This window comes from Trachypithecus francoisi, unplaced genomic scaffold (assembly GCF_009764315.1).
Source record: "Trachypithecus francoisi isolate TF-2019V2 unplaced genomic scaffold, Tfra_2.0 Lachesis_group0, whole genome shotgun sequence".
In the NCBI taxonomy this organism is placed as follows: domain Eukaryota; kingdom Metazoa; phylum Chordata; class Mammalia; order Primates; family Cercopithecidae; genus Trachypithecus; species Trachypithecus francoisi.
In genome coordinates this window covers 15,065,617-15,080,126 of record NW_022681453.1, presented here as the reverse complement: position 1 = coordinate 15,080,126, position 14,510 = coordinate 15,065,617, and the positions used below count along the sequence as shown (strand labels likewise).

Here is a 14,510-nt window from a genome sequence, read left to right as displayed (position 1 = left end):
GCAGGAGGGGCTGGAGAGGAGCCTGTTCCTCTTACTGCTGACACTCTGTGAGCAAACAGAGCCCCTGAAATGTCCCTTGCTCTTGCCTCCGGCATAATATGCAGTGGGAGCACTAGGCCCTGGCAGCTCTTGAGTGTGTGCCCTGGGGAGCCATGGGGCCACTGGACTGTACTTCGTCCTGGTTCATGTGTCAATAAGAAAGCAAACCAGGCCGGGCGCGGTGGCTCAAGCCTGTAATCCCAGCACTTTGGGAGGCCGAGACGGGCGGATCACGAGGTCAGGAGATCGAGACCATCCTGGCTAACACAGTGAAACCCCGTCTCTACTAAAAATACAAAAAACTAGCCGGGCGAGATGGCGGGCGCCTGTAGTCCCAGCTACTCGGGAGGCTGAGGCAGGAGAATGGCGTGAACCCGGGAGGCGGAGCTTGCAGTGAGCTGAGATCCGGCCACTGCACTCCAGCCCGGGCGACAGAGCGAGACTCCGCCTCAAAAAAAAAAAAAAAAAAAAAAAAAAAAAAAAAAAAAAGCAAACCAGTCTGCATGCCATGGCTCACACCTTCACACCTGTAATCTCAGCACTTTGGGAGGCTGAGGCAGGTGGATCACTTGAGTTCAGGAGTTCGAGACCAGCCTGGGTAACATGGTGAAACCCCATCTCTACAAAAGATACAAAAATTAGCAGGGCATAGTGGCATGCACCTGTGGTCGCACCTACTCAAGAGGCTGAGGTGGGAGGATTGCTTGAGCCTGGGAGGTCAAAGCTGCAGTGAGCTGTAATCACGCCACTGCACTTCAGTGTGGGTGGGGCTTGTGTTTGGTGGTGACTTTCTGTTTGGGGATTTTAGTGCCTAGTATTTTCTCTTACTGCCTCACTCCACCACACTAGCCCAAGCCCCAGGGTCTGGCCGTTTCAGAGATGCTGCCTTCATGGCTGCCAGAAAAGCTCCCTCTGGCCCTGCTGGTAGAAGCTGGGTATCTGGGGTTTTGGGGAAAATGAGAAAAGGGAGTGCCTGGCCTTGGAGGTCTGGTCACTTGAGCGTCTTCCCCCTCTTCACCTCCTGTCACCCTGTGTCTGTGAGGAACAGGACTGTAGGCAGCTGTCCATTCATCCAGCAAACCTCTGGGAGCCTCTGTGATAAGCCAGGCCCTGTGCTGGATGTGGAATTAGGAAGACATGAGGCGACATAGTCGTTGCCCAGTAGGAGCACAGAGCCTTAGACATGTGACAGTGTGATAGCATGGGATCAGGGCTCACCACAGGAAGGGGCTTGAGGAAGAACGCAGCCAGCTCCTCCACCCCCTGAGTGCTTCTGCCATGTGGCTGGTGGGCACACTGTCGTGCTGGCCCATACAGACCAGACAAGAACCACATGCAGAGGTTGGATGTGATTGGAGTGGGTGGCACTTGGCCTTCCTCGTGGATTTGCTCGTCTCCACTCTGCTTGCTCCCCCTGTTGATGGTTGTAGCCCTCCCCTGCACCCTCCAGGCTGTGAACACCCACTCCCTGCAGCAGCTGTGTGGTGGGACAGCCCCTTAGAGTCTGGGCATTAGCAGGGCCCTGAGGGTTGGGGTGCTTTGGTGGAATGGCTGCTTCAGAGGGCTGGGGGCCCTCCCCATGCCTCTGCCACTCCGAGGCCCTTGAGGGTGTGTGAGTCATGTCGCTGCGTGGCCACGTGCTGCCCTGTGCCCTGTTGCTGCCCTCTGCAGGCCTAAGCAGCGAGAGCTGGTCCATCATGAAGAACATGGCCACGGAGCTGGGCATCATCCTCATTGGCTACTTCACCCTAGTGCCTGCCATCCAGGTAAGGCCCCAAGGCCTGCCACCTGGATGAGCATGGAAGCAACTGCTGTGCTCCCCAGCTGTGCAGCCATGGGCAGGGTGCTCCCCTCTTCAGCACAGGCATCCTTGCCTCTGAGGTGGGGCCTCTTTGCCTGGCAAGCGGATCACTATAGCACACAGATGGCCCCTGGCACGCCTGACTCAGAAGTGCTCAGCAAACTCTGGCTGAGTTCCGAGATTGAGTGCCTAGCCAGGCAGGCTCTGTGCTTGACCCTCTTCCTACCCCTCCCTGCCTGCTTCCCCTTCAGCCAGGTGGCAGGAGGAGGCTGCAAGGGCATGGCAGAAACTGGGGACTGGCTGTGCCATTTCAGTCACACCTGTTTCCCATTTCTGAGGGAGAAGCACCGTGGGGTTCCTAGACCCTTCCTCCAGTCTCCTCCCTTGGCCCTGACCCATGCTGCAATCTCCAGACAAGAGGCCTTGCCTGGCCTGACCTGTGGGAGGGCCACCACCCATTGCCCAGAGTGACCCTGCTCTTGGCAAAGTGCCCTTGCTCAGCTGTGGGCTGTGAGCCAAGGTGGAGGTGGCCCTGCACTGAGCTGGAACCTCAGACTGATGCCAGCCATTCCAAAAGGAGTTGCAGGAAGGGGAGGATGCCATCTTTTCTCCCCCATCTTTCCCTCAGGGCTGGCAGGCCAGCTGAGGGATGGGGGTGAACAGAACAGATGGGCTGTGGGCTGCTTCTCCTGGAAAACAGTAACATCTGCAGAATAGGGTAGTCTTGGGACGTTAGAGCTGAGACAACCACTGTGCCACTATCTGTACCCCATGGTCTTACCCCAGATCCGAGTAGCACTGTGGTGATGCGCTAGAGGTCTCAACACTGACATCTCAGAAAATTCTGTCTGCTGACAGAGCTTGGGGAGCAGAGAGCTCACCCTTTTTCAATTTTAGAGGAGAGTTAATCCCTCCCTCTCTCTCTTCATTGTTCCGGGGCAGTTGCTGGCTGGGAACCTTTCTGAGAGCCCCTGAATCAGGCCTGGGCTCTGGCTGGGTTGGTGATGCATGAGCAGGGTAGGGGCTCAGTGGGGAAGGACTTTTTGGGGAGCAGGCTGGTGGGGCTTAGAGGTTTCCAGGTTGGATCAGGCCTTCAGTCCTCTCTAGGGGGACCGGAAGATTCAAGGAAGGTACCGCTTTCAGCCCTTTCTGAAGAAAGTGTGAGGGTTTCTGCTGCCCCCTGGTGGAGACAGGGTGAGCTGCTAGTGGTATGTGAGCTGAGGACCAACCAGCATCTCTCTTCATCTCTGCTGTGCCCTGCCTGCCTGTTGCTGCCCTGCCGGTTCTGAGGTGGCTGCAGTCCGAGCACTGCTCCTCTAGGGCTGGGGCAGTCAGATCATGGCACCGCCTCCCCTCCACCCCACCCCATGTGCTCTGATTCCAGGAGTTCTGTCTCTTTGCCGTCGTGGGGCTGGTGTCTGACTTCTTTCTTCAGATGCTGTTTTTCACCACTGTCCTGTCCATTGACATTCGCCGAATGGAGGTAGGAGTGGTCTGAGCCTTGTCCCGCCCACCTCCTCAGCCCTAGCTGTACTGAGGGAGTCCTGGGTGAGAAGGGTGTGGACCTTGGGCAGGGCAGTGGTCCTGTGCGGGCGCCCTCTGGATGGTGGACTTGGGCCCTGACCACTGTGCCCCCAACAGCTAGCGGACCTGAACAAGCGGCTGCCCCCTGAGGCCTGCCTACCCTCAGCCAAGCCAGTGGGGCAGCCAACGCGCTACGAGCGGCAGCTGGCTGTGCGGCCGTCCACACCGCACACCATCACGTTGCAGCCGTCTTCCTTCCGAAACCTGCGGCTCCCCAAGAGGCTGCGTGTTGTCTACTTCCTGGCCCGCACCCGCCTGGCACAGCGTCTCATCATGGTACCTGCCACCCCTGCCCTGCCCTCTTCTGGAGGGCCAGCGCTCCAGGCCCCTTGTGGTGCTGCACTTGGCCTTAGAGTGGCGAGGGATGCTCCTCAGGCCCTGGTGGCCCCTGGAAACCTGGCTCTGGGGAGCTGCCTGTTGTGTCCTCCCTGCCCAGACCCTGGTGGCTTCTGAGGAGACAAGCCTGTGGGAGAAGCAGCTCCTGGGCTCTCAGGTACAGGAGCCATCCTCTCCCGAGAGTGGCCCAGGACAGGAGCCTGTTAGTCAAGTGCTCTGGGATGGACCCACCTGTGGCCACCACATTTCCCTGGGCCACATTTCATCGGCCACTGCATGGTGTGCAGAAGGTGGAAAGTGCTGGGCAAAATCAGTCACCAGCCGGGCTGTGCTGGCTGTGGGGCAGCAGTGCCTCTCCCAGGGAGCTGAACTGAGACGGGAGGAAGGCTGAGGCCCCCTGAGACTAGGACCTCTGGGGGACTCCTGGAGCAGGTCAGGCAGCTGGCCCTCTGGCCATGCTGACCATATGAATAGTAGCAGCTTTCTGACCCCAGCTGAGGTGGAGATTAGGGACAGGGACATTCTGTGTCAAACCTCAGGGTGCTTCAGTGTATTTCCAGGCCAAGAAAGCCCCTAACTGTGGAAAGGGAAGCAGGCCCTCCAGCACCAAGTGCTGGCAGGTATTAGCAGGAGGACTCGGAGAGGCAGGAGGAAAGCACACAGTGGGGCCTGTGTCCTCTCCCATCCGTAGGCCTCAGGTCCCTGTGCTGCTTCCTCTCAGCATGAGGGCTGAAGCTGCTGGGGGTTGGGGCCCATTCCTCCTACTGAGTACCCTGCTCCACTGCAGGCTGGCACCGTTGTCTGGATTGGCATCCTGGTATACACAGACCCAGCAGGGCTGCGCACCTACCTCGCTGCCCAGGTGACGGAACAGAGCCCACTGGGTGAGGGAGCCCTGGCTCCCATGCCTGTGCCTAGTGGCATGCTGCCCGCCAGCCACCCGGACCCTGCCTTCTCCATCTTCCCACCCGATGCACCTAAGCTACCTGAGAACCAGACATCGCCAGGCGAGCCACCTGAGCATGGAGGTCCAGCAGAGGTTGTCCATGACAGCCCAGTCCCAGAGGTAACCTGGGGGCCTGAGGATGAGGAACTTTGGAGGAAATTGTCCTTCCGCCACTGGCCGACGCTCTTCAGCTATTACAACATCACACTGGCCAAGAGGTGAGCTGGGCCATGCCAGGTGCCACCTCCTCACTCGATGGTGTCAACTCACCGTCCCCTTTCCCCAGTGTAGGAGGCCCACAGTTTGAATTCTGCAAATAAAACAATTCATAAGGTTGTGAGGTGGGAACTGGTAGTCTAGGCAGCCATAACCCAACAGCAACCCCCAGGTTCCTCTGAGGAGTCACAGGCGGCTGCCAGCCCTCGCTAGAATGAGACCCACCCACCTGTGCCAGGAGTGGGGAGGGAGATACCTCACACGGTCAGAAGGGCTGCTTGGGTGCTGGTATCTGGGATAGCAAGGTTGGCTGCTAAGCTGGGCTGGGGAGGGACCTACCTCTGTCCCCAACCCCCATGCTGGGAGAGTCTGGCCGGTGGAGCTGAGGCCTGCCTGGGGAGGAGGGAGCAGACTGGCTGGCAGGCACAGTAGGAGGAAGCCTTGGGAGGCCCCCTGCTGAGGCTGCCCACTGTCCGGACCCCAGGTACATCAGCCTGCTGCCCGTCATCCCAGTCACACTCCGCCTGAACCCGAGGGAGGCCCTGGAGGGCCGGCACCCTCAGGATGGCCGCAGTGCCTGGCCCCCACCGGGGCCCATACCTGCTGGGCACTGGGAAGCAGGACCCAAGGGCCCAGGTGGGGTGCAGGCCCATGGAGACGTCACGCTGTACAAGTAAGGTTGCTGGGTAGGGTGGGGTGGGATAGAGTGCGGGGAGGGGGACGGGTGGGCAAGAGTAGGGGAGAGGGAGGAGGGGAGGGGACAGGCTGTGAGGTGTGTCTCACAGCAGTCCGCCTTCTTGTGCAGGGTGGCGGCGCTGGGTCTAGCTTCGGGCATTGTGTTGGTGCTGCTGCTGCTCTGCCTGTACCGCGTGCTGTGCCCGCGCAACTACGGGCAGCCGGGAAGCGGGCCTGGGCGGCGGAGGCGCGGGGAGCTGCCCTGTGACGACTACGGCTATGCGCCACCTGAGACGGAGATTGTGCCGCTGGTCCTGCGCGGCCATCTCATGGTGAGCGGGGGCACAGCGGCCAGGCAGGGGAGGGCTGGGGCCTGGCCCACACCAACACCAGGCTCCCGCAGGATATCGAGTGCCTGGCCAGCGACGGCATGCTGCTGGTGAGCTGTTGTCTGGCAGGCCACGTGTGTGTGTGGGACGCACAGACCGGGGATTGCCTCACGCGTATCCCACGCCCAGGGTAGGTGCGGCTGCTCTCTCCTCTGTGCCCCCCTCACCCCACCACCTACCCCCCTCACCCCACCACCTACCCCCCTCACCCCACCACCTACCCCCCTCACCCCACCACCTACCCCGTGCAGCCATGTATCTCCCCTCCTTTCTCCCTCTGACGTATCCCCCAACCCCTCCAGGCTCCCTCCCACCCCCACACCGCACCCTCTCCGCTTGTCCCCTCTAACGGCCCCTCACTTACCCCTCTCACCCTCTCCCCTTTCCCCCACACCCCCTCTCCTACATCCCCTCTCACTCCACCGTCCTGGCCCCCAGCAGGCAGCGCCGGGACAGTGGCATGGGCAGCGGGCTTGAGGCTCAGGAGAGCTGGGAACGACTTTCAGATGGTGGGAAGGCTGGCCCAGAGGAGCCTGGGGACAGCCCTCCCCTGAGACACCGCCCCCGGGACCCTCCACCGCCTTCCCTCTTCGGGGACCAGCCTGACCTCACCTGCTTAATTGACACCAACTTTTCAGCACAGCCACAGCCCTCACAGCCCACTCAGCCCGAGCCCCGGCACCGGGCAGTCTGTGGCCGTGCTCGGGACTCCCTAGGCTATGACTTCAGCCGCCTGGTGCAGCGGGTGTACCAGGAGGAGGGGCTGGCAGCCGTCTGCGCACCAGCCCTGCGCCCACCCTCGCCTGGGCCGGTGCTGCCCCAGGCCCCTGAGGACGAGGGTGGCTCCCCTGAGAAAGGCTCCCCTTCCCTTGCCTGGGCCCCCAGTGCGGAGGGTTCCATCTGGAGCTTGGAGCTGCAGGGCCACCTCATCGTGGTGGGGCGGAGCAGCGGCCGGCTGGAGGTGGGCAGAGGGGCTAAAGGTGGGCAGAGCGGCTGTCCACCCCGGGGATTGTGGGCCTTTCTGGTGGGCAGGTGCTCACAGCCTCTGGACTCATAGGTGTGGGACGCCATTGAAGGGGTGCTGTGCTGCAGCAGCGAGGAGGTCTCCTCAGGCATTACCGCTCTGGTCTTCTTGGACAAAAGGTGAGCGTGGCCTGCCTCAGCCCCCAATGTCCCCAGCCTTTGTTGGCTAGGCCATACTCTCTTGAGTCCTGGTTCCTGTCCACTGCTGCACTGTATGTTTCGATTGACCTTCTTGATGACCAGCCCCACACCTGTGAGCAAAGGGCAGTCCACTTGGATGGGAAGGTAACAATTAAAAGCGTTAGGGGTGTGACGTGCTCGGAATTGGGCCTGGCACACGGTGACCTCCCAGGGCCTTAAGCAGTGACAGTGGGGAGTGATACACTCCTGTCCTTTCTCACCCTTCTCAATGAAGCCAGTTTCTCTGATTAGCTTGTCAGTATTGAGCCTTTGGGGTATCTTGGTTGCATTTTTAGTTCCAGAAACAGAAAGTGCGCTTGCAGAACCCTCTTCTCCTTGGCTGCTGGCGGCTGTTCTCTGCTCTCCCTGGTCCTGTCGTGCTTGCCCTCCTCAGCAAGCCACTGGCTGTGGGCGTCCCCAGGGCTCGTCTGCATGCACACTTCTTGGGGAGTCTCAGTCACCTGGGTTCTGGCCCCACCTCCGAGCTGGTGAACCTGGGTCTCCACCCAACAATGGCCAGGTGCCTTCTTCCGAACGCCTTCGCCTGCCTGTCCCACGCTGGCTCCTCCTCCAAGGCTCCTTGACTCTTGGTGGCAGCACCATCTGACCTAGAGCTGGAGTCTTTCTTTTTCCTTGGGGAGGGGGCGTCCCTTGCCCTTAGTGCTGTGAATTTCTGCCAGTGGGCTGCTGCGGTCATTCCTGTCAGCACAGGTTCTGCATGGGCCTCGGCCGACATCCTCTCCTCCAGCCTGGCCAGTTTCACCAGGTCCCTCTGTGCTTCTTGGAAGTTCTCCTTTGCTGCTTGTTTTAGCTTTAAGGAAAGCCCCCAGGTCTCAGCCCTGACCCTCAGGGTTCCTGGTGACTCTGGTCTCTCTTTGTCCACCCACTTCCAATCATACAACTGTGGCTTCCCCAGGTCTGGTGTGGCCCTTCAAATTCATGGGCAGAGACTGTAGACATGCATTGCCTTTCGCTACAGTAAAAGGCACCTGCTTTGAGGCTTTGGGGTTATTGGGCAAATATACCCATCCCTGCCTGTCAGACTGTACCTAGGAATTTTGGAGAGCAAAAAAAAAATCCTTGTTTCTTTGTGGAAAAAGGGATTGGTGTGGGCTGTCATTGGGTTGAAGCTGCTTTTATGTGATAGAGAATGCAGGCTTCCACAATGCCCAACATAGCCCACCCTGCATCCTGTTTCCCCTCAGCAGCCTTCCCTTCAGCTCCAGGCTACATGGAGCCCTCCGCTTGCTTTTAATTTACAAACTTATGTGACATTCACCAGGTACCACCTTACACGTTAGCTCACTTGATTCTCATGACCATCCTTTGAGGTGGGTACTCTTATCCCCATTTTGCAGACAAACTGAGGCACAAGGAGGTTAATATTTGGAGTTGCCCTCTGGCTCCAGCATCTGTTCTGGCACCATGTGCTTTCCTCTTGGCTATGTCCCTCCTGTCCCTTCTTGAACTGGCCCTTTATCTCTCTTGTGCCCACATGCTCAGCCCCAGGATTGGGGCTCTAATTAGGGGAGAGGCCCCTGGCAGCTGTTCTTCTCTTCCAGGATTGTGGCTGCGCGGCTCAATGGTTCGCTTGATTTCTTCTCCTTGGAGACCCACACTGCCCTCAGCCCCCTGCAGTTTAGAGGTCAGAGGGCCTGGGGCGGGCAGGTGTTCACACTTGGTGGGATGTGTAGGGGCCGTCTGCCCATTGCCTTCTCAGAGATCCTTCACTTGGCCTTTTGTCCTCAGGGACCCCAGGTCGGGGCAGTTCCCCTGCCTCTCCAGTGTACAGCAGCAGCGACACAGTGGCCTGTCGCCTGACCCACACAGTGCCCTGTGCACACCAAAAACCCATCACAGCCCTGAAAGCCGCTGCTGGGCGCTTGGTGACTGGGAGTCAAGACCACACGCTGAGAGTGAGTATTCTCTCGTTTCTTGGGTGCTGGAGTGGCCTGGTGCAGGGTGGGAGCCTGATGCATTCGTCAGGGAGAGGCTGGAGGAGTCCTGGTGAAGGACAGAGAGCATTTCCTGGCCAAAGTATAACTTGGAAAATCCCAGAGACCAGAACCTGAGGTCCATCCCTGTCACAGGTATTCCGTCTGGAGGACTCGTGCTGCCTCTTCACCCTTCAGGGCCACTCAGGGGCCATCACGACTGTGTACATTGACCAGGTGAGGGGCCTGCAGGGGGGGTAGAGGGGTACAGAGCCTGTGGCCCATGTTTGCTGACTCCTGGGAGCTGGGCCCCTTCCAGGAAGCAGAGTCAGGGCCCCACTCACCAGGGCACAGGAACACCATTTTTTTGACAGAGGTACTCCACAACAGTGACCCCGCTCCCCTGGCCTGTTTCCCCAGACCATGGTGCTGGCCAGTGGAGGACAAGATGGGGCCATCTGCCTGTGGGATGTACTGACTGGCAGCCGGGTTAGCCACGTGTTTGCGCACCGTGGGGATGTCACCTCCCTCACCTGTACCACCTCCTGTGTCATCAGCAGTGGCCTGGATGACCTCATCAGCATCTGGGACCGCAGCACAGGCATCAAGTTCTACTCCATTCAGCAGGTAGAGGGGGTGGGGATCATAGGATTCTTGGGATTTTAGGGAAGGACTCAGGACTGAGCTTGTCATGTCCTTGCCTCCAGGATCTGGGCTGTGGTGCAAGCTTGGGTGTCATCTCAGACAACCTGCTGGTGACTGGCGGCCAAGGCTGTGTCTCCTTTTGGGACCTAAGCTACGGGGACCTGTTACAGACAGTCTACCTGGGGAAGAACAGTGAGGCCCAGCCTGCCCGCCAGATCCTGGTGCTGGACAACGCTGCCATTGTCTGCAACTTTGGCAGTGAGCTCAGCCTGGTGTATGTGCCCTCCGTGCTGGAGAAGCTGGACTGAGCATGGGGCCTCCCTGCCCAGGCAGGGGTCTGGGGTGCTGTGTGGGGGCCAATGCACTGAACCTGGACTTGGGGGAAAGAGCCGAGTATCTTCCAGCTGCTGCCTCCTGACTGTAATATTAAACTTTTTTAAAAAACCACATCTGTCAGGCACTTTGGGAGCTACTTGTCTCTCTTGGAATTGTTTGTGCACACACTCTGCCTGGACCCTCCTCAGAGCTGCTGAGGAAACATACAGCATGGCATGGGTAGCAAAGCGGGGAGGATGAGCAAGCCAGAACTGCAGGACCCTTAAAGAACTGTCCTGGTAGTGTTAACAGTTTGGTACCATCCTGTTATCCATGAAAGGTGCTAAGTTCCTGCCAGTGCTACTAGAGCTGAGGCAGCAATGGGCAGACTCAGACACGGGCCACAGAACAGGGTGGTTTATTATTTCAATAGCAAAGAGCTGAAAAATGTCAGGTCTCATAAAGGAGCAGAACCTGACCCAGAGTCTGCAGTACATCTCCACCCCACGGGGGTGCGGACTGGGCCAGGCAGGCCAAAGGCAGCAGAAATGGGAGACTGTGCCCACTGAGAAGCTCTGCTGGGTGTGGGCAGGTGGGCATGAGAGATGATGTAGTGTAAGGACCAGGTAGGCGAAACCTGTTCAGGTCTTGTTGAGTGTCCAGAGTGGATCCAGAAGGCTGAGGGGGTCGTCAGAGGGCTGGGTGGACCGTAGCCCTTGCCCGTTATGGGCCTGCAGAAAGTTCTGCTTGCTCATCCGCTGCTTGCCCCGCAGGGAGCTATCCAGGGAGAAGGCCTCTGGGGTCAAGGAGGCCAGCAGCTCCAGGGAGGAGGAGGGGGGCCCCGAGCTGGGGGCTTCAGGCACTGGCGGCTCCTCCTTAGGCTGGGGAGCCTCAGGCAGCGGGGAGGAAAGGGGGGGCGGGGAGGAAGATGGGATTGGGGTAGACTCTGGGAGGCTGGCTGGCGGGAGGCCTGGGGGCTCTGCAGGGCCTGGCAAGCTGGCAGCTGGGGACTCCAATCCCCCAGGAGGCCGGATGCTGAGCTTGGCAATGGTGGCCTGGATGGAGCTGATGGGCACATCCCCACCGAGGACCAGGTCCTGGGAGTCCTGAGGAAGGTGGTTCTGAGAAGACAGAGTGGGTGAGGAGAGGGAGTCCCAAGGTTGTGGCTGTCCCAGCAGCTTCCAGGGAACCTTCCTCACCTTCTGGCTGATGCTTGCGCTGGCCAAGGGTTTGCATGGAGGGGGTACACCATGGCGCTGCAGGACCTGCTCCACGTGTCTCACCACTGCCTCATAGCAGAACCTGAGGTGCAGCTGCACAGGTGCATTTGGCCAGGTCAGCCAGGCCAGCCAGGCCAGCCAGGCAGGGGCCCGTCACCCGGGGACAGAAGGCCCATCCCAGCCCCACCTGCCCAGATCCTCACCTTCTCCTGCAGCATGTGCTTCCTCTGCTGCCGCATGCGTCGCACCAGTTGAGGCAGCTCAGGGATTCCATTCCCAGCCTCCACCTCCTGCACAGCTGCATAGAGCAGCGCGAAGGCTCCCGTGCGGCCCACACCAGAGCTGTGCCAAGAAGAGGGTATGAGGCTGGGAATGAGGCTGGGGAATGAGGCCAGGGCAAGAGCCCGTAGAGAGACTGTCAGGCCCACCCTCTACCTGCAGTGCACAACGATGGGCGTGTGCAGCGGCCGCTGATGCAGGTAATGTGCGTGCACCTCCTGGATGAAGTGCAGCAAGTTGCTGGGGCTGTCGGGCAGGCCTCTGTGGGACAGGATGGGGTGGGGAAGAGCCTATGAGCCAGGCCTGATCTGAGGCTCTCATCCCTCCCAGCACCAAGGACTGGACAGCACCCCAGACCCCCAGCCACCATCCAGAGCAGTGGACGCACAACTCAGGCCAAGTGGGGAAGTGGAGGTGCACGAGAGAGCGCTTGAGGCTCTGGTCTCGGAACTGCAGGCTCAGCACACGTTCCACATGGGTTTCAGTGCTGCGGACGCTGCTCAATGCCAGGCTCAGGGCACCGTGCACCATGGGCTGGCCCCTCTCAGTGGGGAAGTAGCGTGCCACTTTTTGCTGAAGGACAGACAAACCAAGACAGGCCTGGTTTTCCAGGATCCCCTGCCCTGCCACCCCACACTGCCCTCGTGGGCACCCAGCCCCTCTCTCACCTTCTCCATCTCAGCCTCAGAAACCAGCATGACAATAACTGACACTTTCTGCTCATGGACCATGAGCCAGAAGTCAGCAGCTGTGCCGGGCAGTGGGGCCTGGGTGGCCACTAGCGGCGGGCAGTATGGGGAGAGCCCCTCCACGCAGCTGGCATTGATGTAGTCATCCTTGCCTGAGCGCAGCACCACACGGTTACTGTCATAGGGCATGACATCCTGGTGCCGGTTCTTCAGTGAGTAGCAGCGGGCAATAGCAATGGAACGGCCTCGGGCATCATGTTCCTGCGCATCCTGCAGCTCCCGCCAGACAGTGTCCAGAGCCCCCACATCCCCCAGCTGGCCCCGAAAGGCCTCCAGCTCCTGCTGCAACTGCCGCAGCCTCTCAGGATGCTCATAGGGGTCCCGCTCAATCAGCCGCAGGGCCTGTGGCCGACGGCCCTCAGCTGCGTCCACCTTCGTGGGCTGCAGCAGGGGCTGCCCACCCCCAGGAGGCTGAGTGCTGCCATGCTGGCTCTCCGGGCTGGAGGAGAGCAGGTCTGCAGCTGCAGCGCCTCGGCGCAGGCAAGGGGGTGGTTCTGCTGCTGGGGGCCGAGGGGGCACAGAACCAGGCCCTGGAGATGGAGCAGGTGAAGGCACCAGGTGGGGACTGGGGGTGGGCTGGCCAGCAGGTGAGGGCCCTCGGATGGTAAGAGGGGCTGCCTGGGGGCCCATGGGTCTGGTAGAAGGGGCAGGACCATATGCCAGGGGGGGATGGGGAGGCTGAGGGGGCCCAGGGCTGGGGAAAGGCAGAGCCCCTGAGTGGGCTGGCAGAGGGTCTTGAGCAGGACCTGGGTAGAGCTGGGTGTGCAGGGGGGTTGGCGGCTGCCCCAGAACCCCAGGCTGAGGGGCATAGGGGTAGGGGGACTGTGGGGGTAGGAGTCCTGGGGCCTGGGTGGGGAAGAGGTGCGGATGCTGGAGTGGAAGGGGCTGCTGTGGGGGTTGAGGCCCAAATGCTCGTGAAGGCTGGGGCTGGGGCCCAATCCTTGGGGCTGGAAAACCTGCAGGGATCCCAGGAGAGAAGTGGTGCTGGGCTGGGACGGGTTGCTTGGTCCCTACGGGGTAGGTGTAAGGCGTGGGCAGAGACTGTGGTGGGGGCACTGGGAAGCGGGGCTGGGGAGGAGCAGTCGTGGGGTTTGGCCGTGGGGCTGTGTGGCTGGGGATGGGCGCCTGGATGCTGTCTACTGTGGTGGTGGCTGGCCGAACCACCATGGTCAGCTCGGGGCCTGAGAATTGAGGAGGTGGGGCGGAGGGCAGACCTGCAACTGGTGGGGCAGGCCCTACCCCCACATAGGGACTGCTCACCACGCCATGCTGGGGGGAGGATCGGGGCACAAGGCCCAGCTCCGGCGTGTAGGCAGGGGCTGGGTAGAGGGCAGGCCCAGGTGCTACGGGCATTGCAGCGGGCCCTGGGGCCCTGGGCTGTATCAGCTGGGTGGGGCCTGAGTAGGTACCAGGGGGCAAGGGGCCTGAGAGATAGTGGGGTCCTGGGCCTGTGGAGCTGGGGAAGGGGCTGGGAGGAAAGTGGAGCGGGGTGGCAGTTCCCAGGAAGGTGTCGGGCAGTCGTGGGCCAGCCACCATGTCAGGGGGAAGGCTACGCAGCTCCTCGGGGGGGTCTCCTGCTTCCATCACCTCACTCTCCTCCCTGCGGGGCAGCTGTGGCTTTGGGGCTGTGGGCCGTGGCGGCGGCTTCTTCTTCAGCTCCCTGTGGGACAGACAGGGAAGAAGTGGGGTCAGGCTCCTATCACCCCAGCCTGTCTGGACCCAAGCTGCACCACAGCCCCAGGGCCGCACGAACCTGTCCAAGAGCTGCTGGCGGGCAGCCTCGCGGGCCTGGCAGGTAGACTGTGTGCGCTCTAGCAGAGCAGCCACCTTGCTCTCCAGGTCTCCGTAGAAGTCCCTGCCCTCCTGTGACTTCTTCATCAGGTCCTCATAGGCTTCATACGAGGCCACCAGGGTTTGCAGCGTGGAGTTCCACCTGGTGGGCAGAAGGGCCAGCTCCAGGTCAACCACAGGGGTGGGCTCCAGGTGGCTCCAGACAAGAGCAGAGAACTGGGCACTGACTTTTGGTCCAGGTCGCTGAGCACCCGCCGCACGGCTGCGTACTGCACGTTGGCCTCTGTCAGTGCGCGGAGGACACGGTCCTGGGCGGCCAGGTTCTGCTCCAGGTATACCTTCAGCTGGTCGTACTTTTTCAGCTGCTCCTCGAACAGCTTCTGAGGGA

General features: G+C 60.6%; 2 protein-coding genes across 7 annotated transcripts in view; one reads left to right on the top strand and one right to left on the bottom strand.

Moving 5' to 3' along the window:
• Positions 1 to 10,217, top strand: part of SCAP (SREBF chaperone) — a 70,893-nt gene extending 60,676 nt beyond the window's left edge. For 2 of the 3 annotated variants that reach the window (XM_033205565.1, XM_033205568.1), the window contains exons 10-23: positions 1,711 to 1,805; positions 3,225 to 3,323; positions 3,482 to 3,700; positions 4,548 to 4,924; positions 5,407 to 5,595; positions 5,728 to 5,929; positions 6,001 to 6,116; positions 6,425 to 6,947; positions 7,044 to 7,129; positions 8,752 to 8,834; positions 8,939 to 9,105; positions 9,280 to 9,360; positions 9,544 to 9,750; positions 9,831 to 10,217. In XM_033205565.1, coding sequence (XP_033061456.1) covers positions 1,711 to 1,805; positions 3,225 to 3,323; positions 3,482 to 3,700; positions 4,548 to 4,924; positions 5,407 to 5,595; positions 5,728 to 5,929; positions 6,001 to 6,116; positions 6,425 to 6,947; positions 7,044 to 7,129; positions 8,752 to 8,834; positions 8,939 to 9,105; positions 9,280 to 9,360; positions 9,544 to 9,750; positions 9,831 to 10,076 — 2,690 coding nt within the window. In that variant the 3' untranslated portion in view covers positions 10,077 to 10,217. The remainder of the gene's footprint in view (positions 1 to 1,710; positions 1,806 to 3,224; positions 3,324 to 3,481; positions 3,701 to 4,547; positions 4,925 to 5,406; positions 5,596 to 5,727; positions 5,930 to 6,000; positions 6,117 to 6,424; positions 6,948 to 7,043; positions 7,130 to 8,751; positions 8,835 to 8,938; positions 9,106 to 9,279; positions 9,361 to 9,543; positions 9,751 to 9,830) is intronic. The other variant, XM_033205571.1, reaches the window with a different exon arrangement.
• A 265-nt stretch (positions 10,218 to 10,482) lies between these two features.
• The window catches only part of PTPN23 (protein tyrosine phosphatase non-receptor type 23), a 34,959-nt gene continuing 30,931 nt past the window's right edge, over positions 10,483 to 14,510 (bottom strand). For 3 of the 4 annotated variants that reach the window (XM_033205536.1, XM_033205544.1, XM_033205555.1), the window contains 8 exons: positions 14,351 to 14,502; positions 14,085 to 14,264; positions 12,251 to 13,991; positions 11,971 to 12,155; positions 11,739 to 11,843; positions 11,507 to 11,645; positions 11,283 to 11,396; positions 10,486 to 11,204 (listed from right to left, as the gene is read on the bottom strand). In XM_033205536.1, the coding sequence (XP_033061427.1) occupies positions 10,725 to 11,204; positions 11,283 to 11,396; positions 11,507 to 11,645; positions 11,739 to 11,843; positions 11,971 to 12,155; positions 12,251 to 13,991; positions 14,085 to 14,264; positions 14,351 to 14,502 (3,096 nt within the window). In that variant the 3' untranslated portion in view covers positions 10,486 to 10,724. Of the gene's footprint in view, positions 11,205 to 11,282; positions 11,397 to 11,506; positions 11,646 to 11,738; positions 11,844 to 11,970; positions 12,156 to 12,250; positions 13,992 to 14,084; positions 14,265 to 14,350; positions 14,503 to 14,510 lie in introns of all 4 variants that reach the window. The other variant, XM_033205528.1, reaches the window with a different exon arrangement.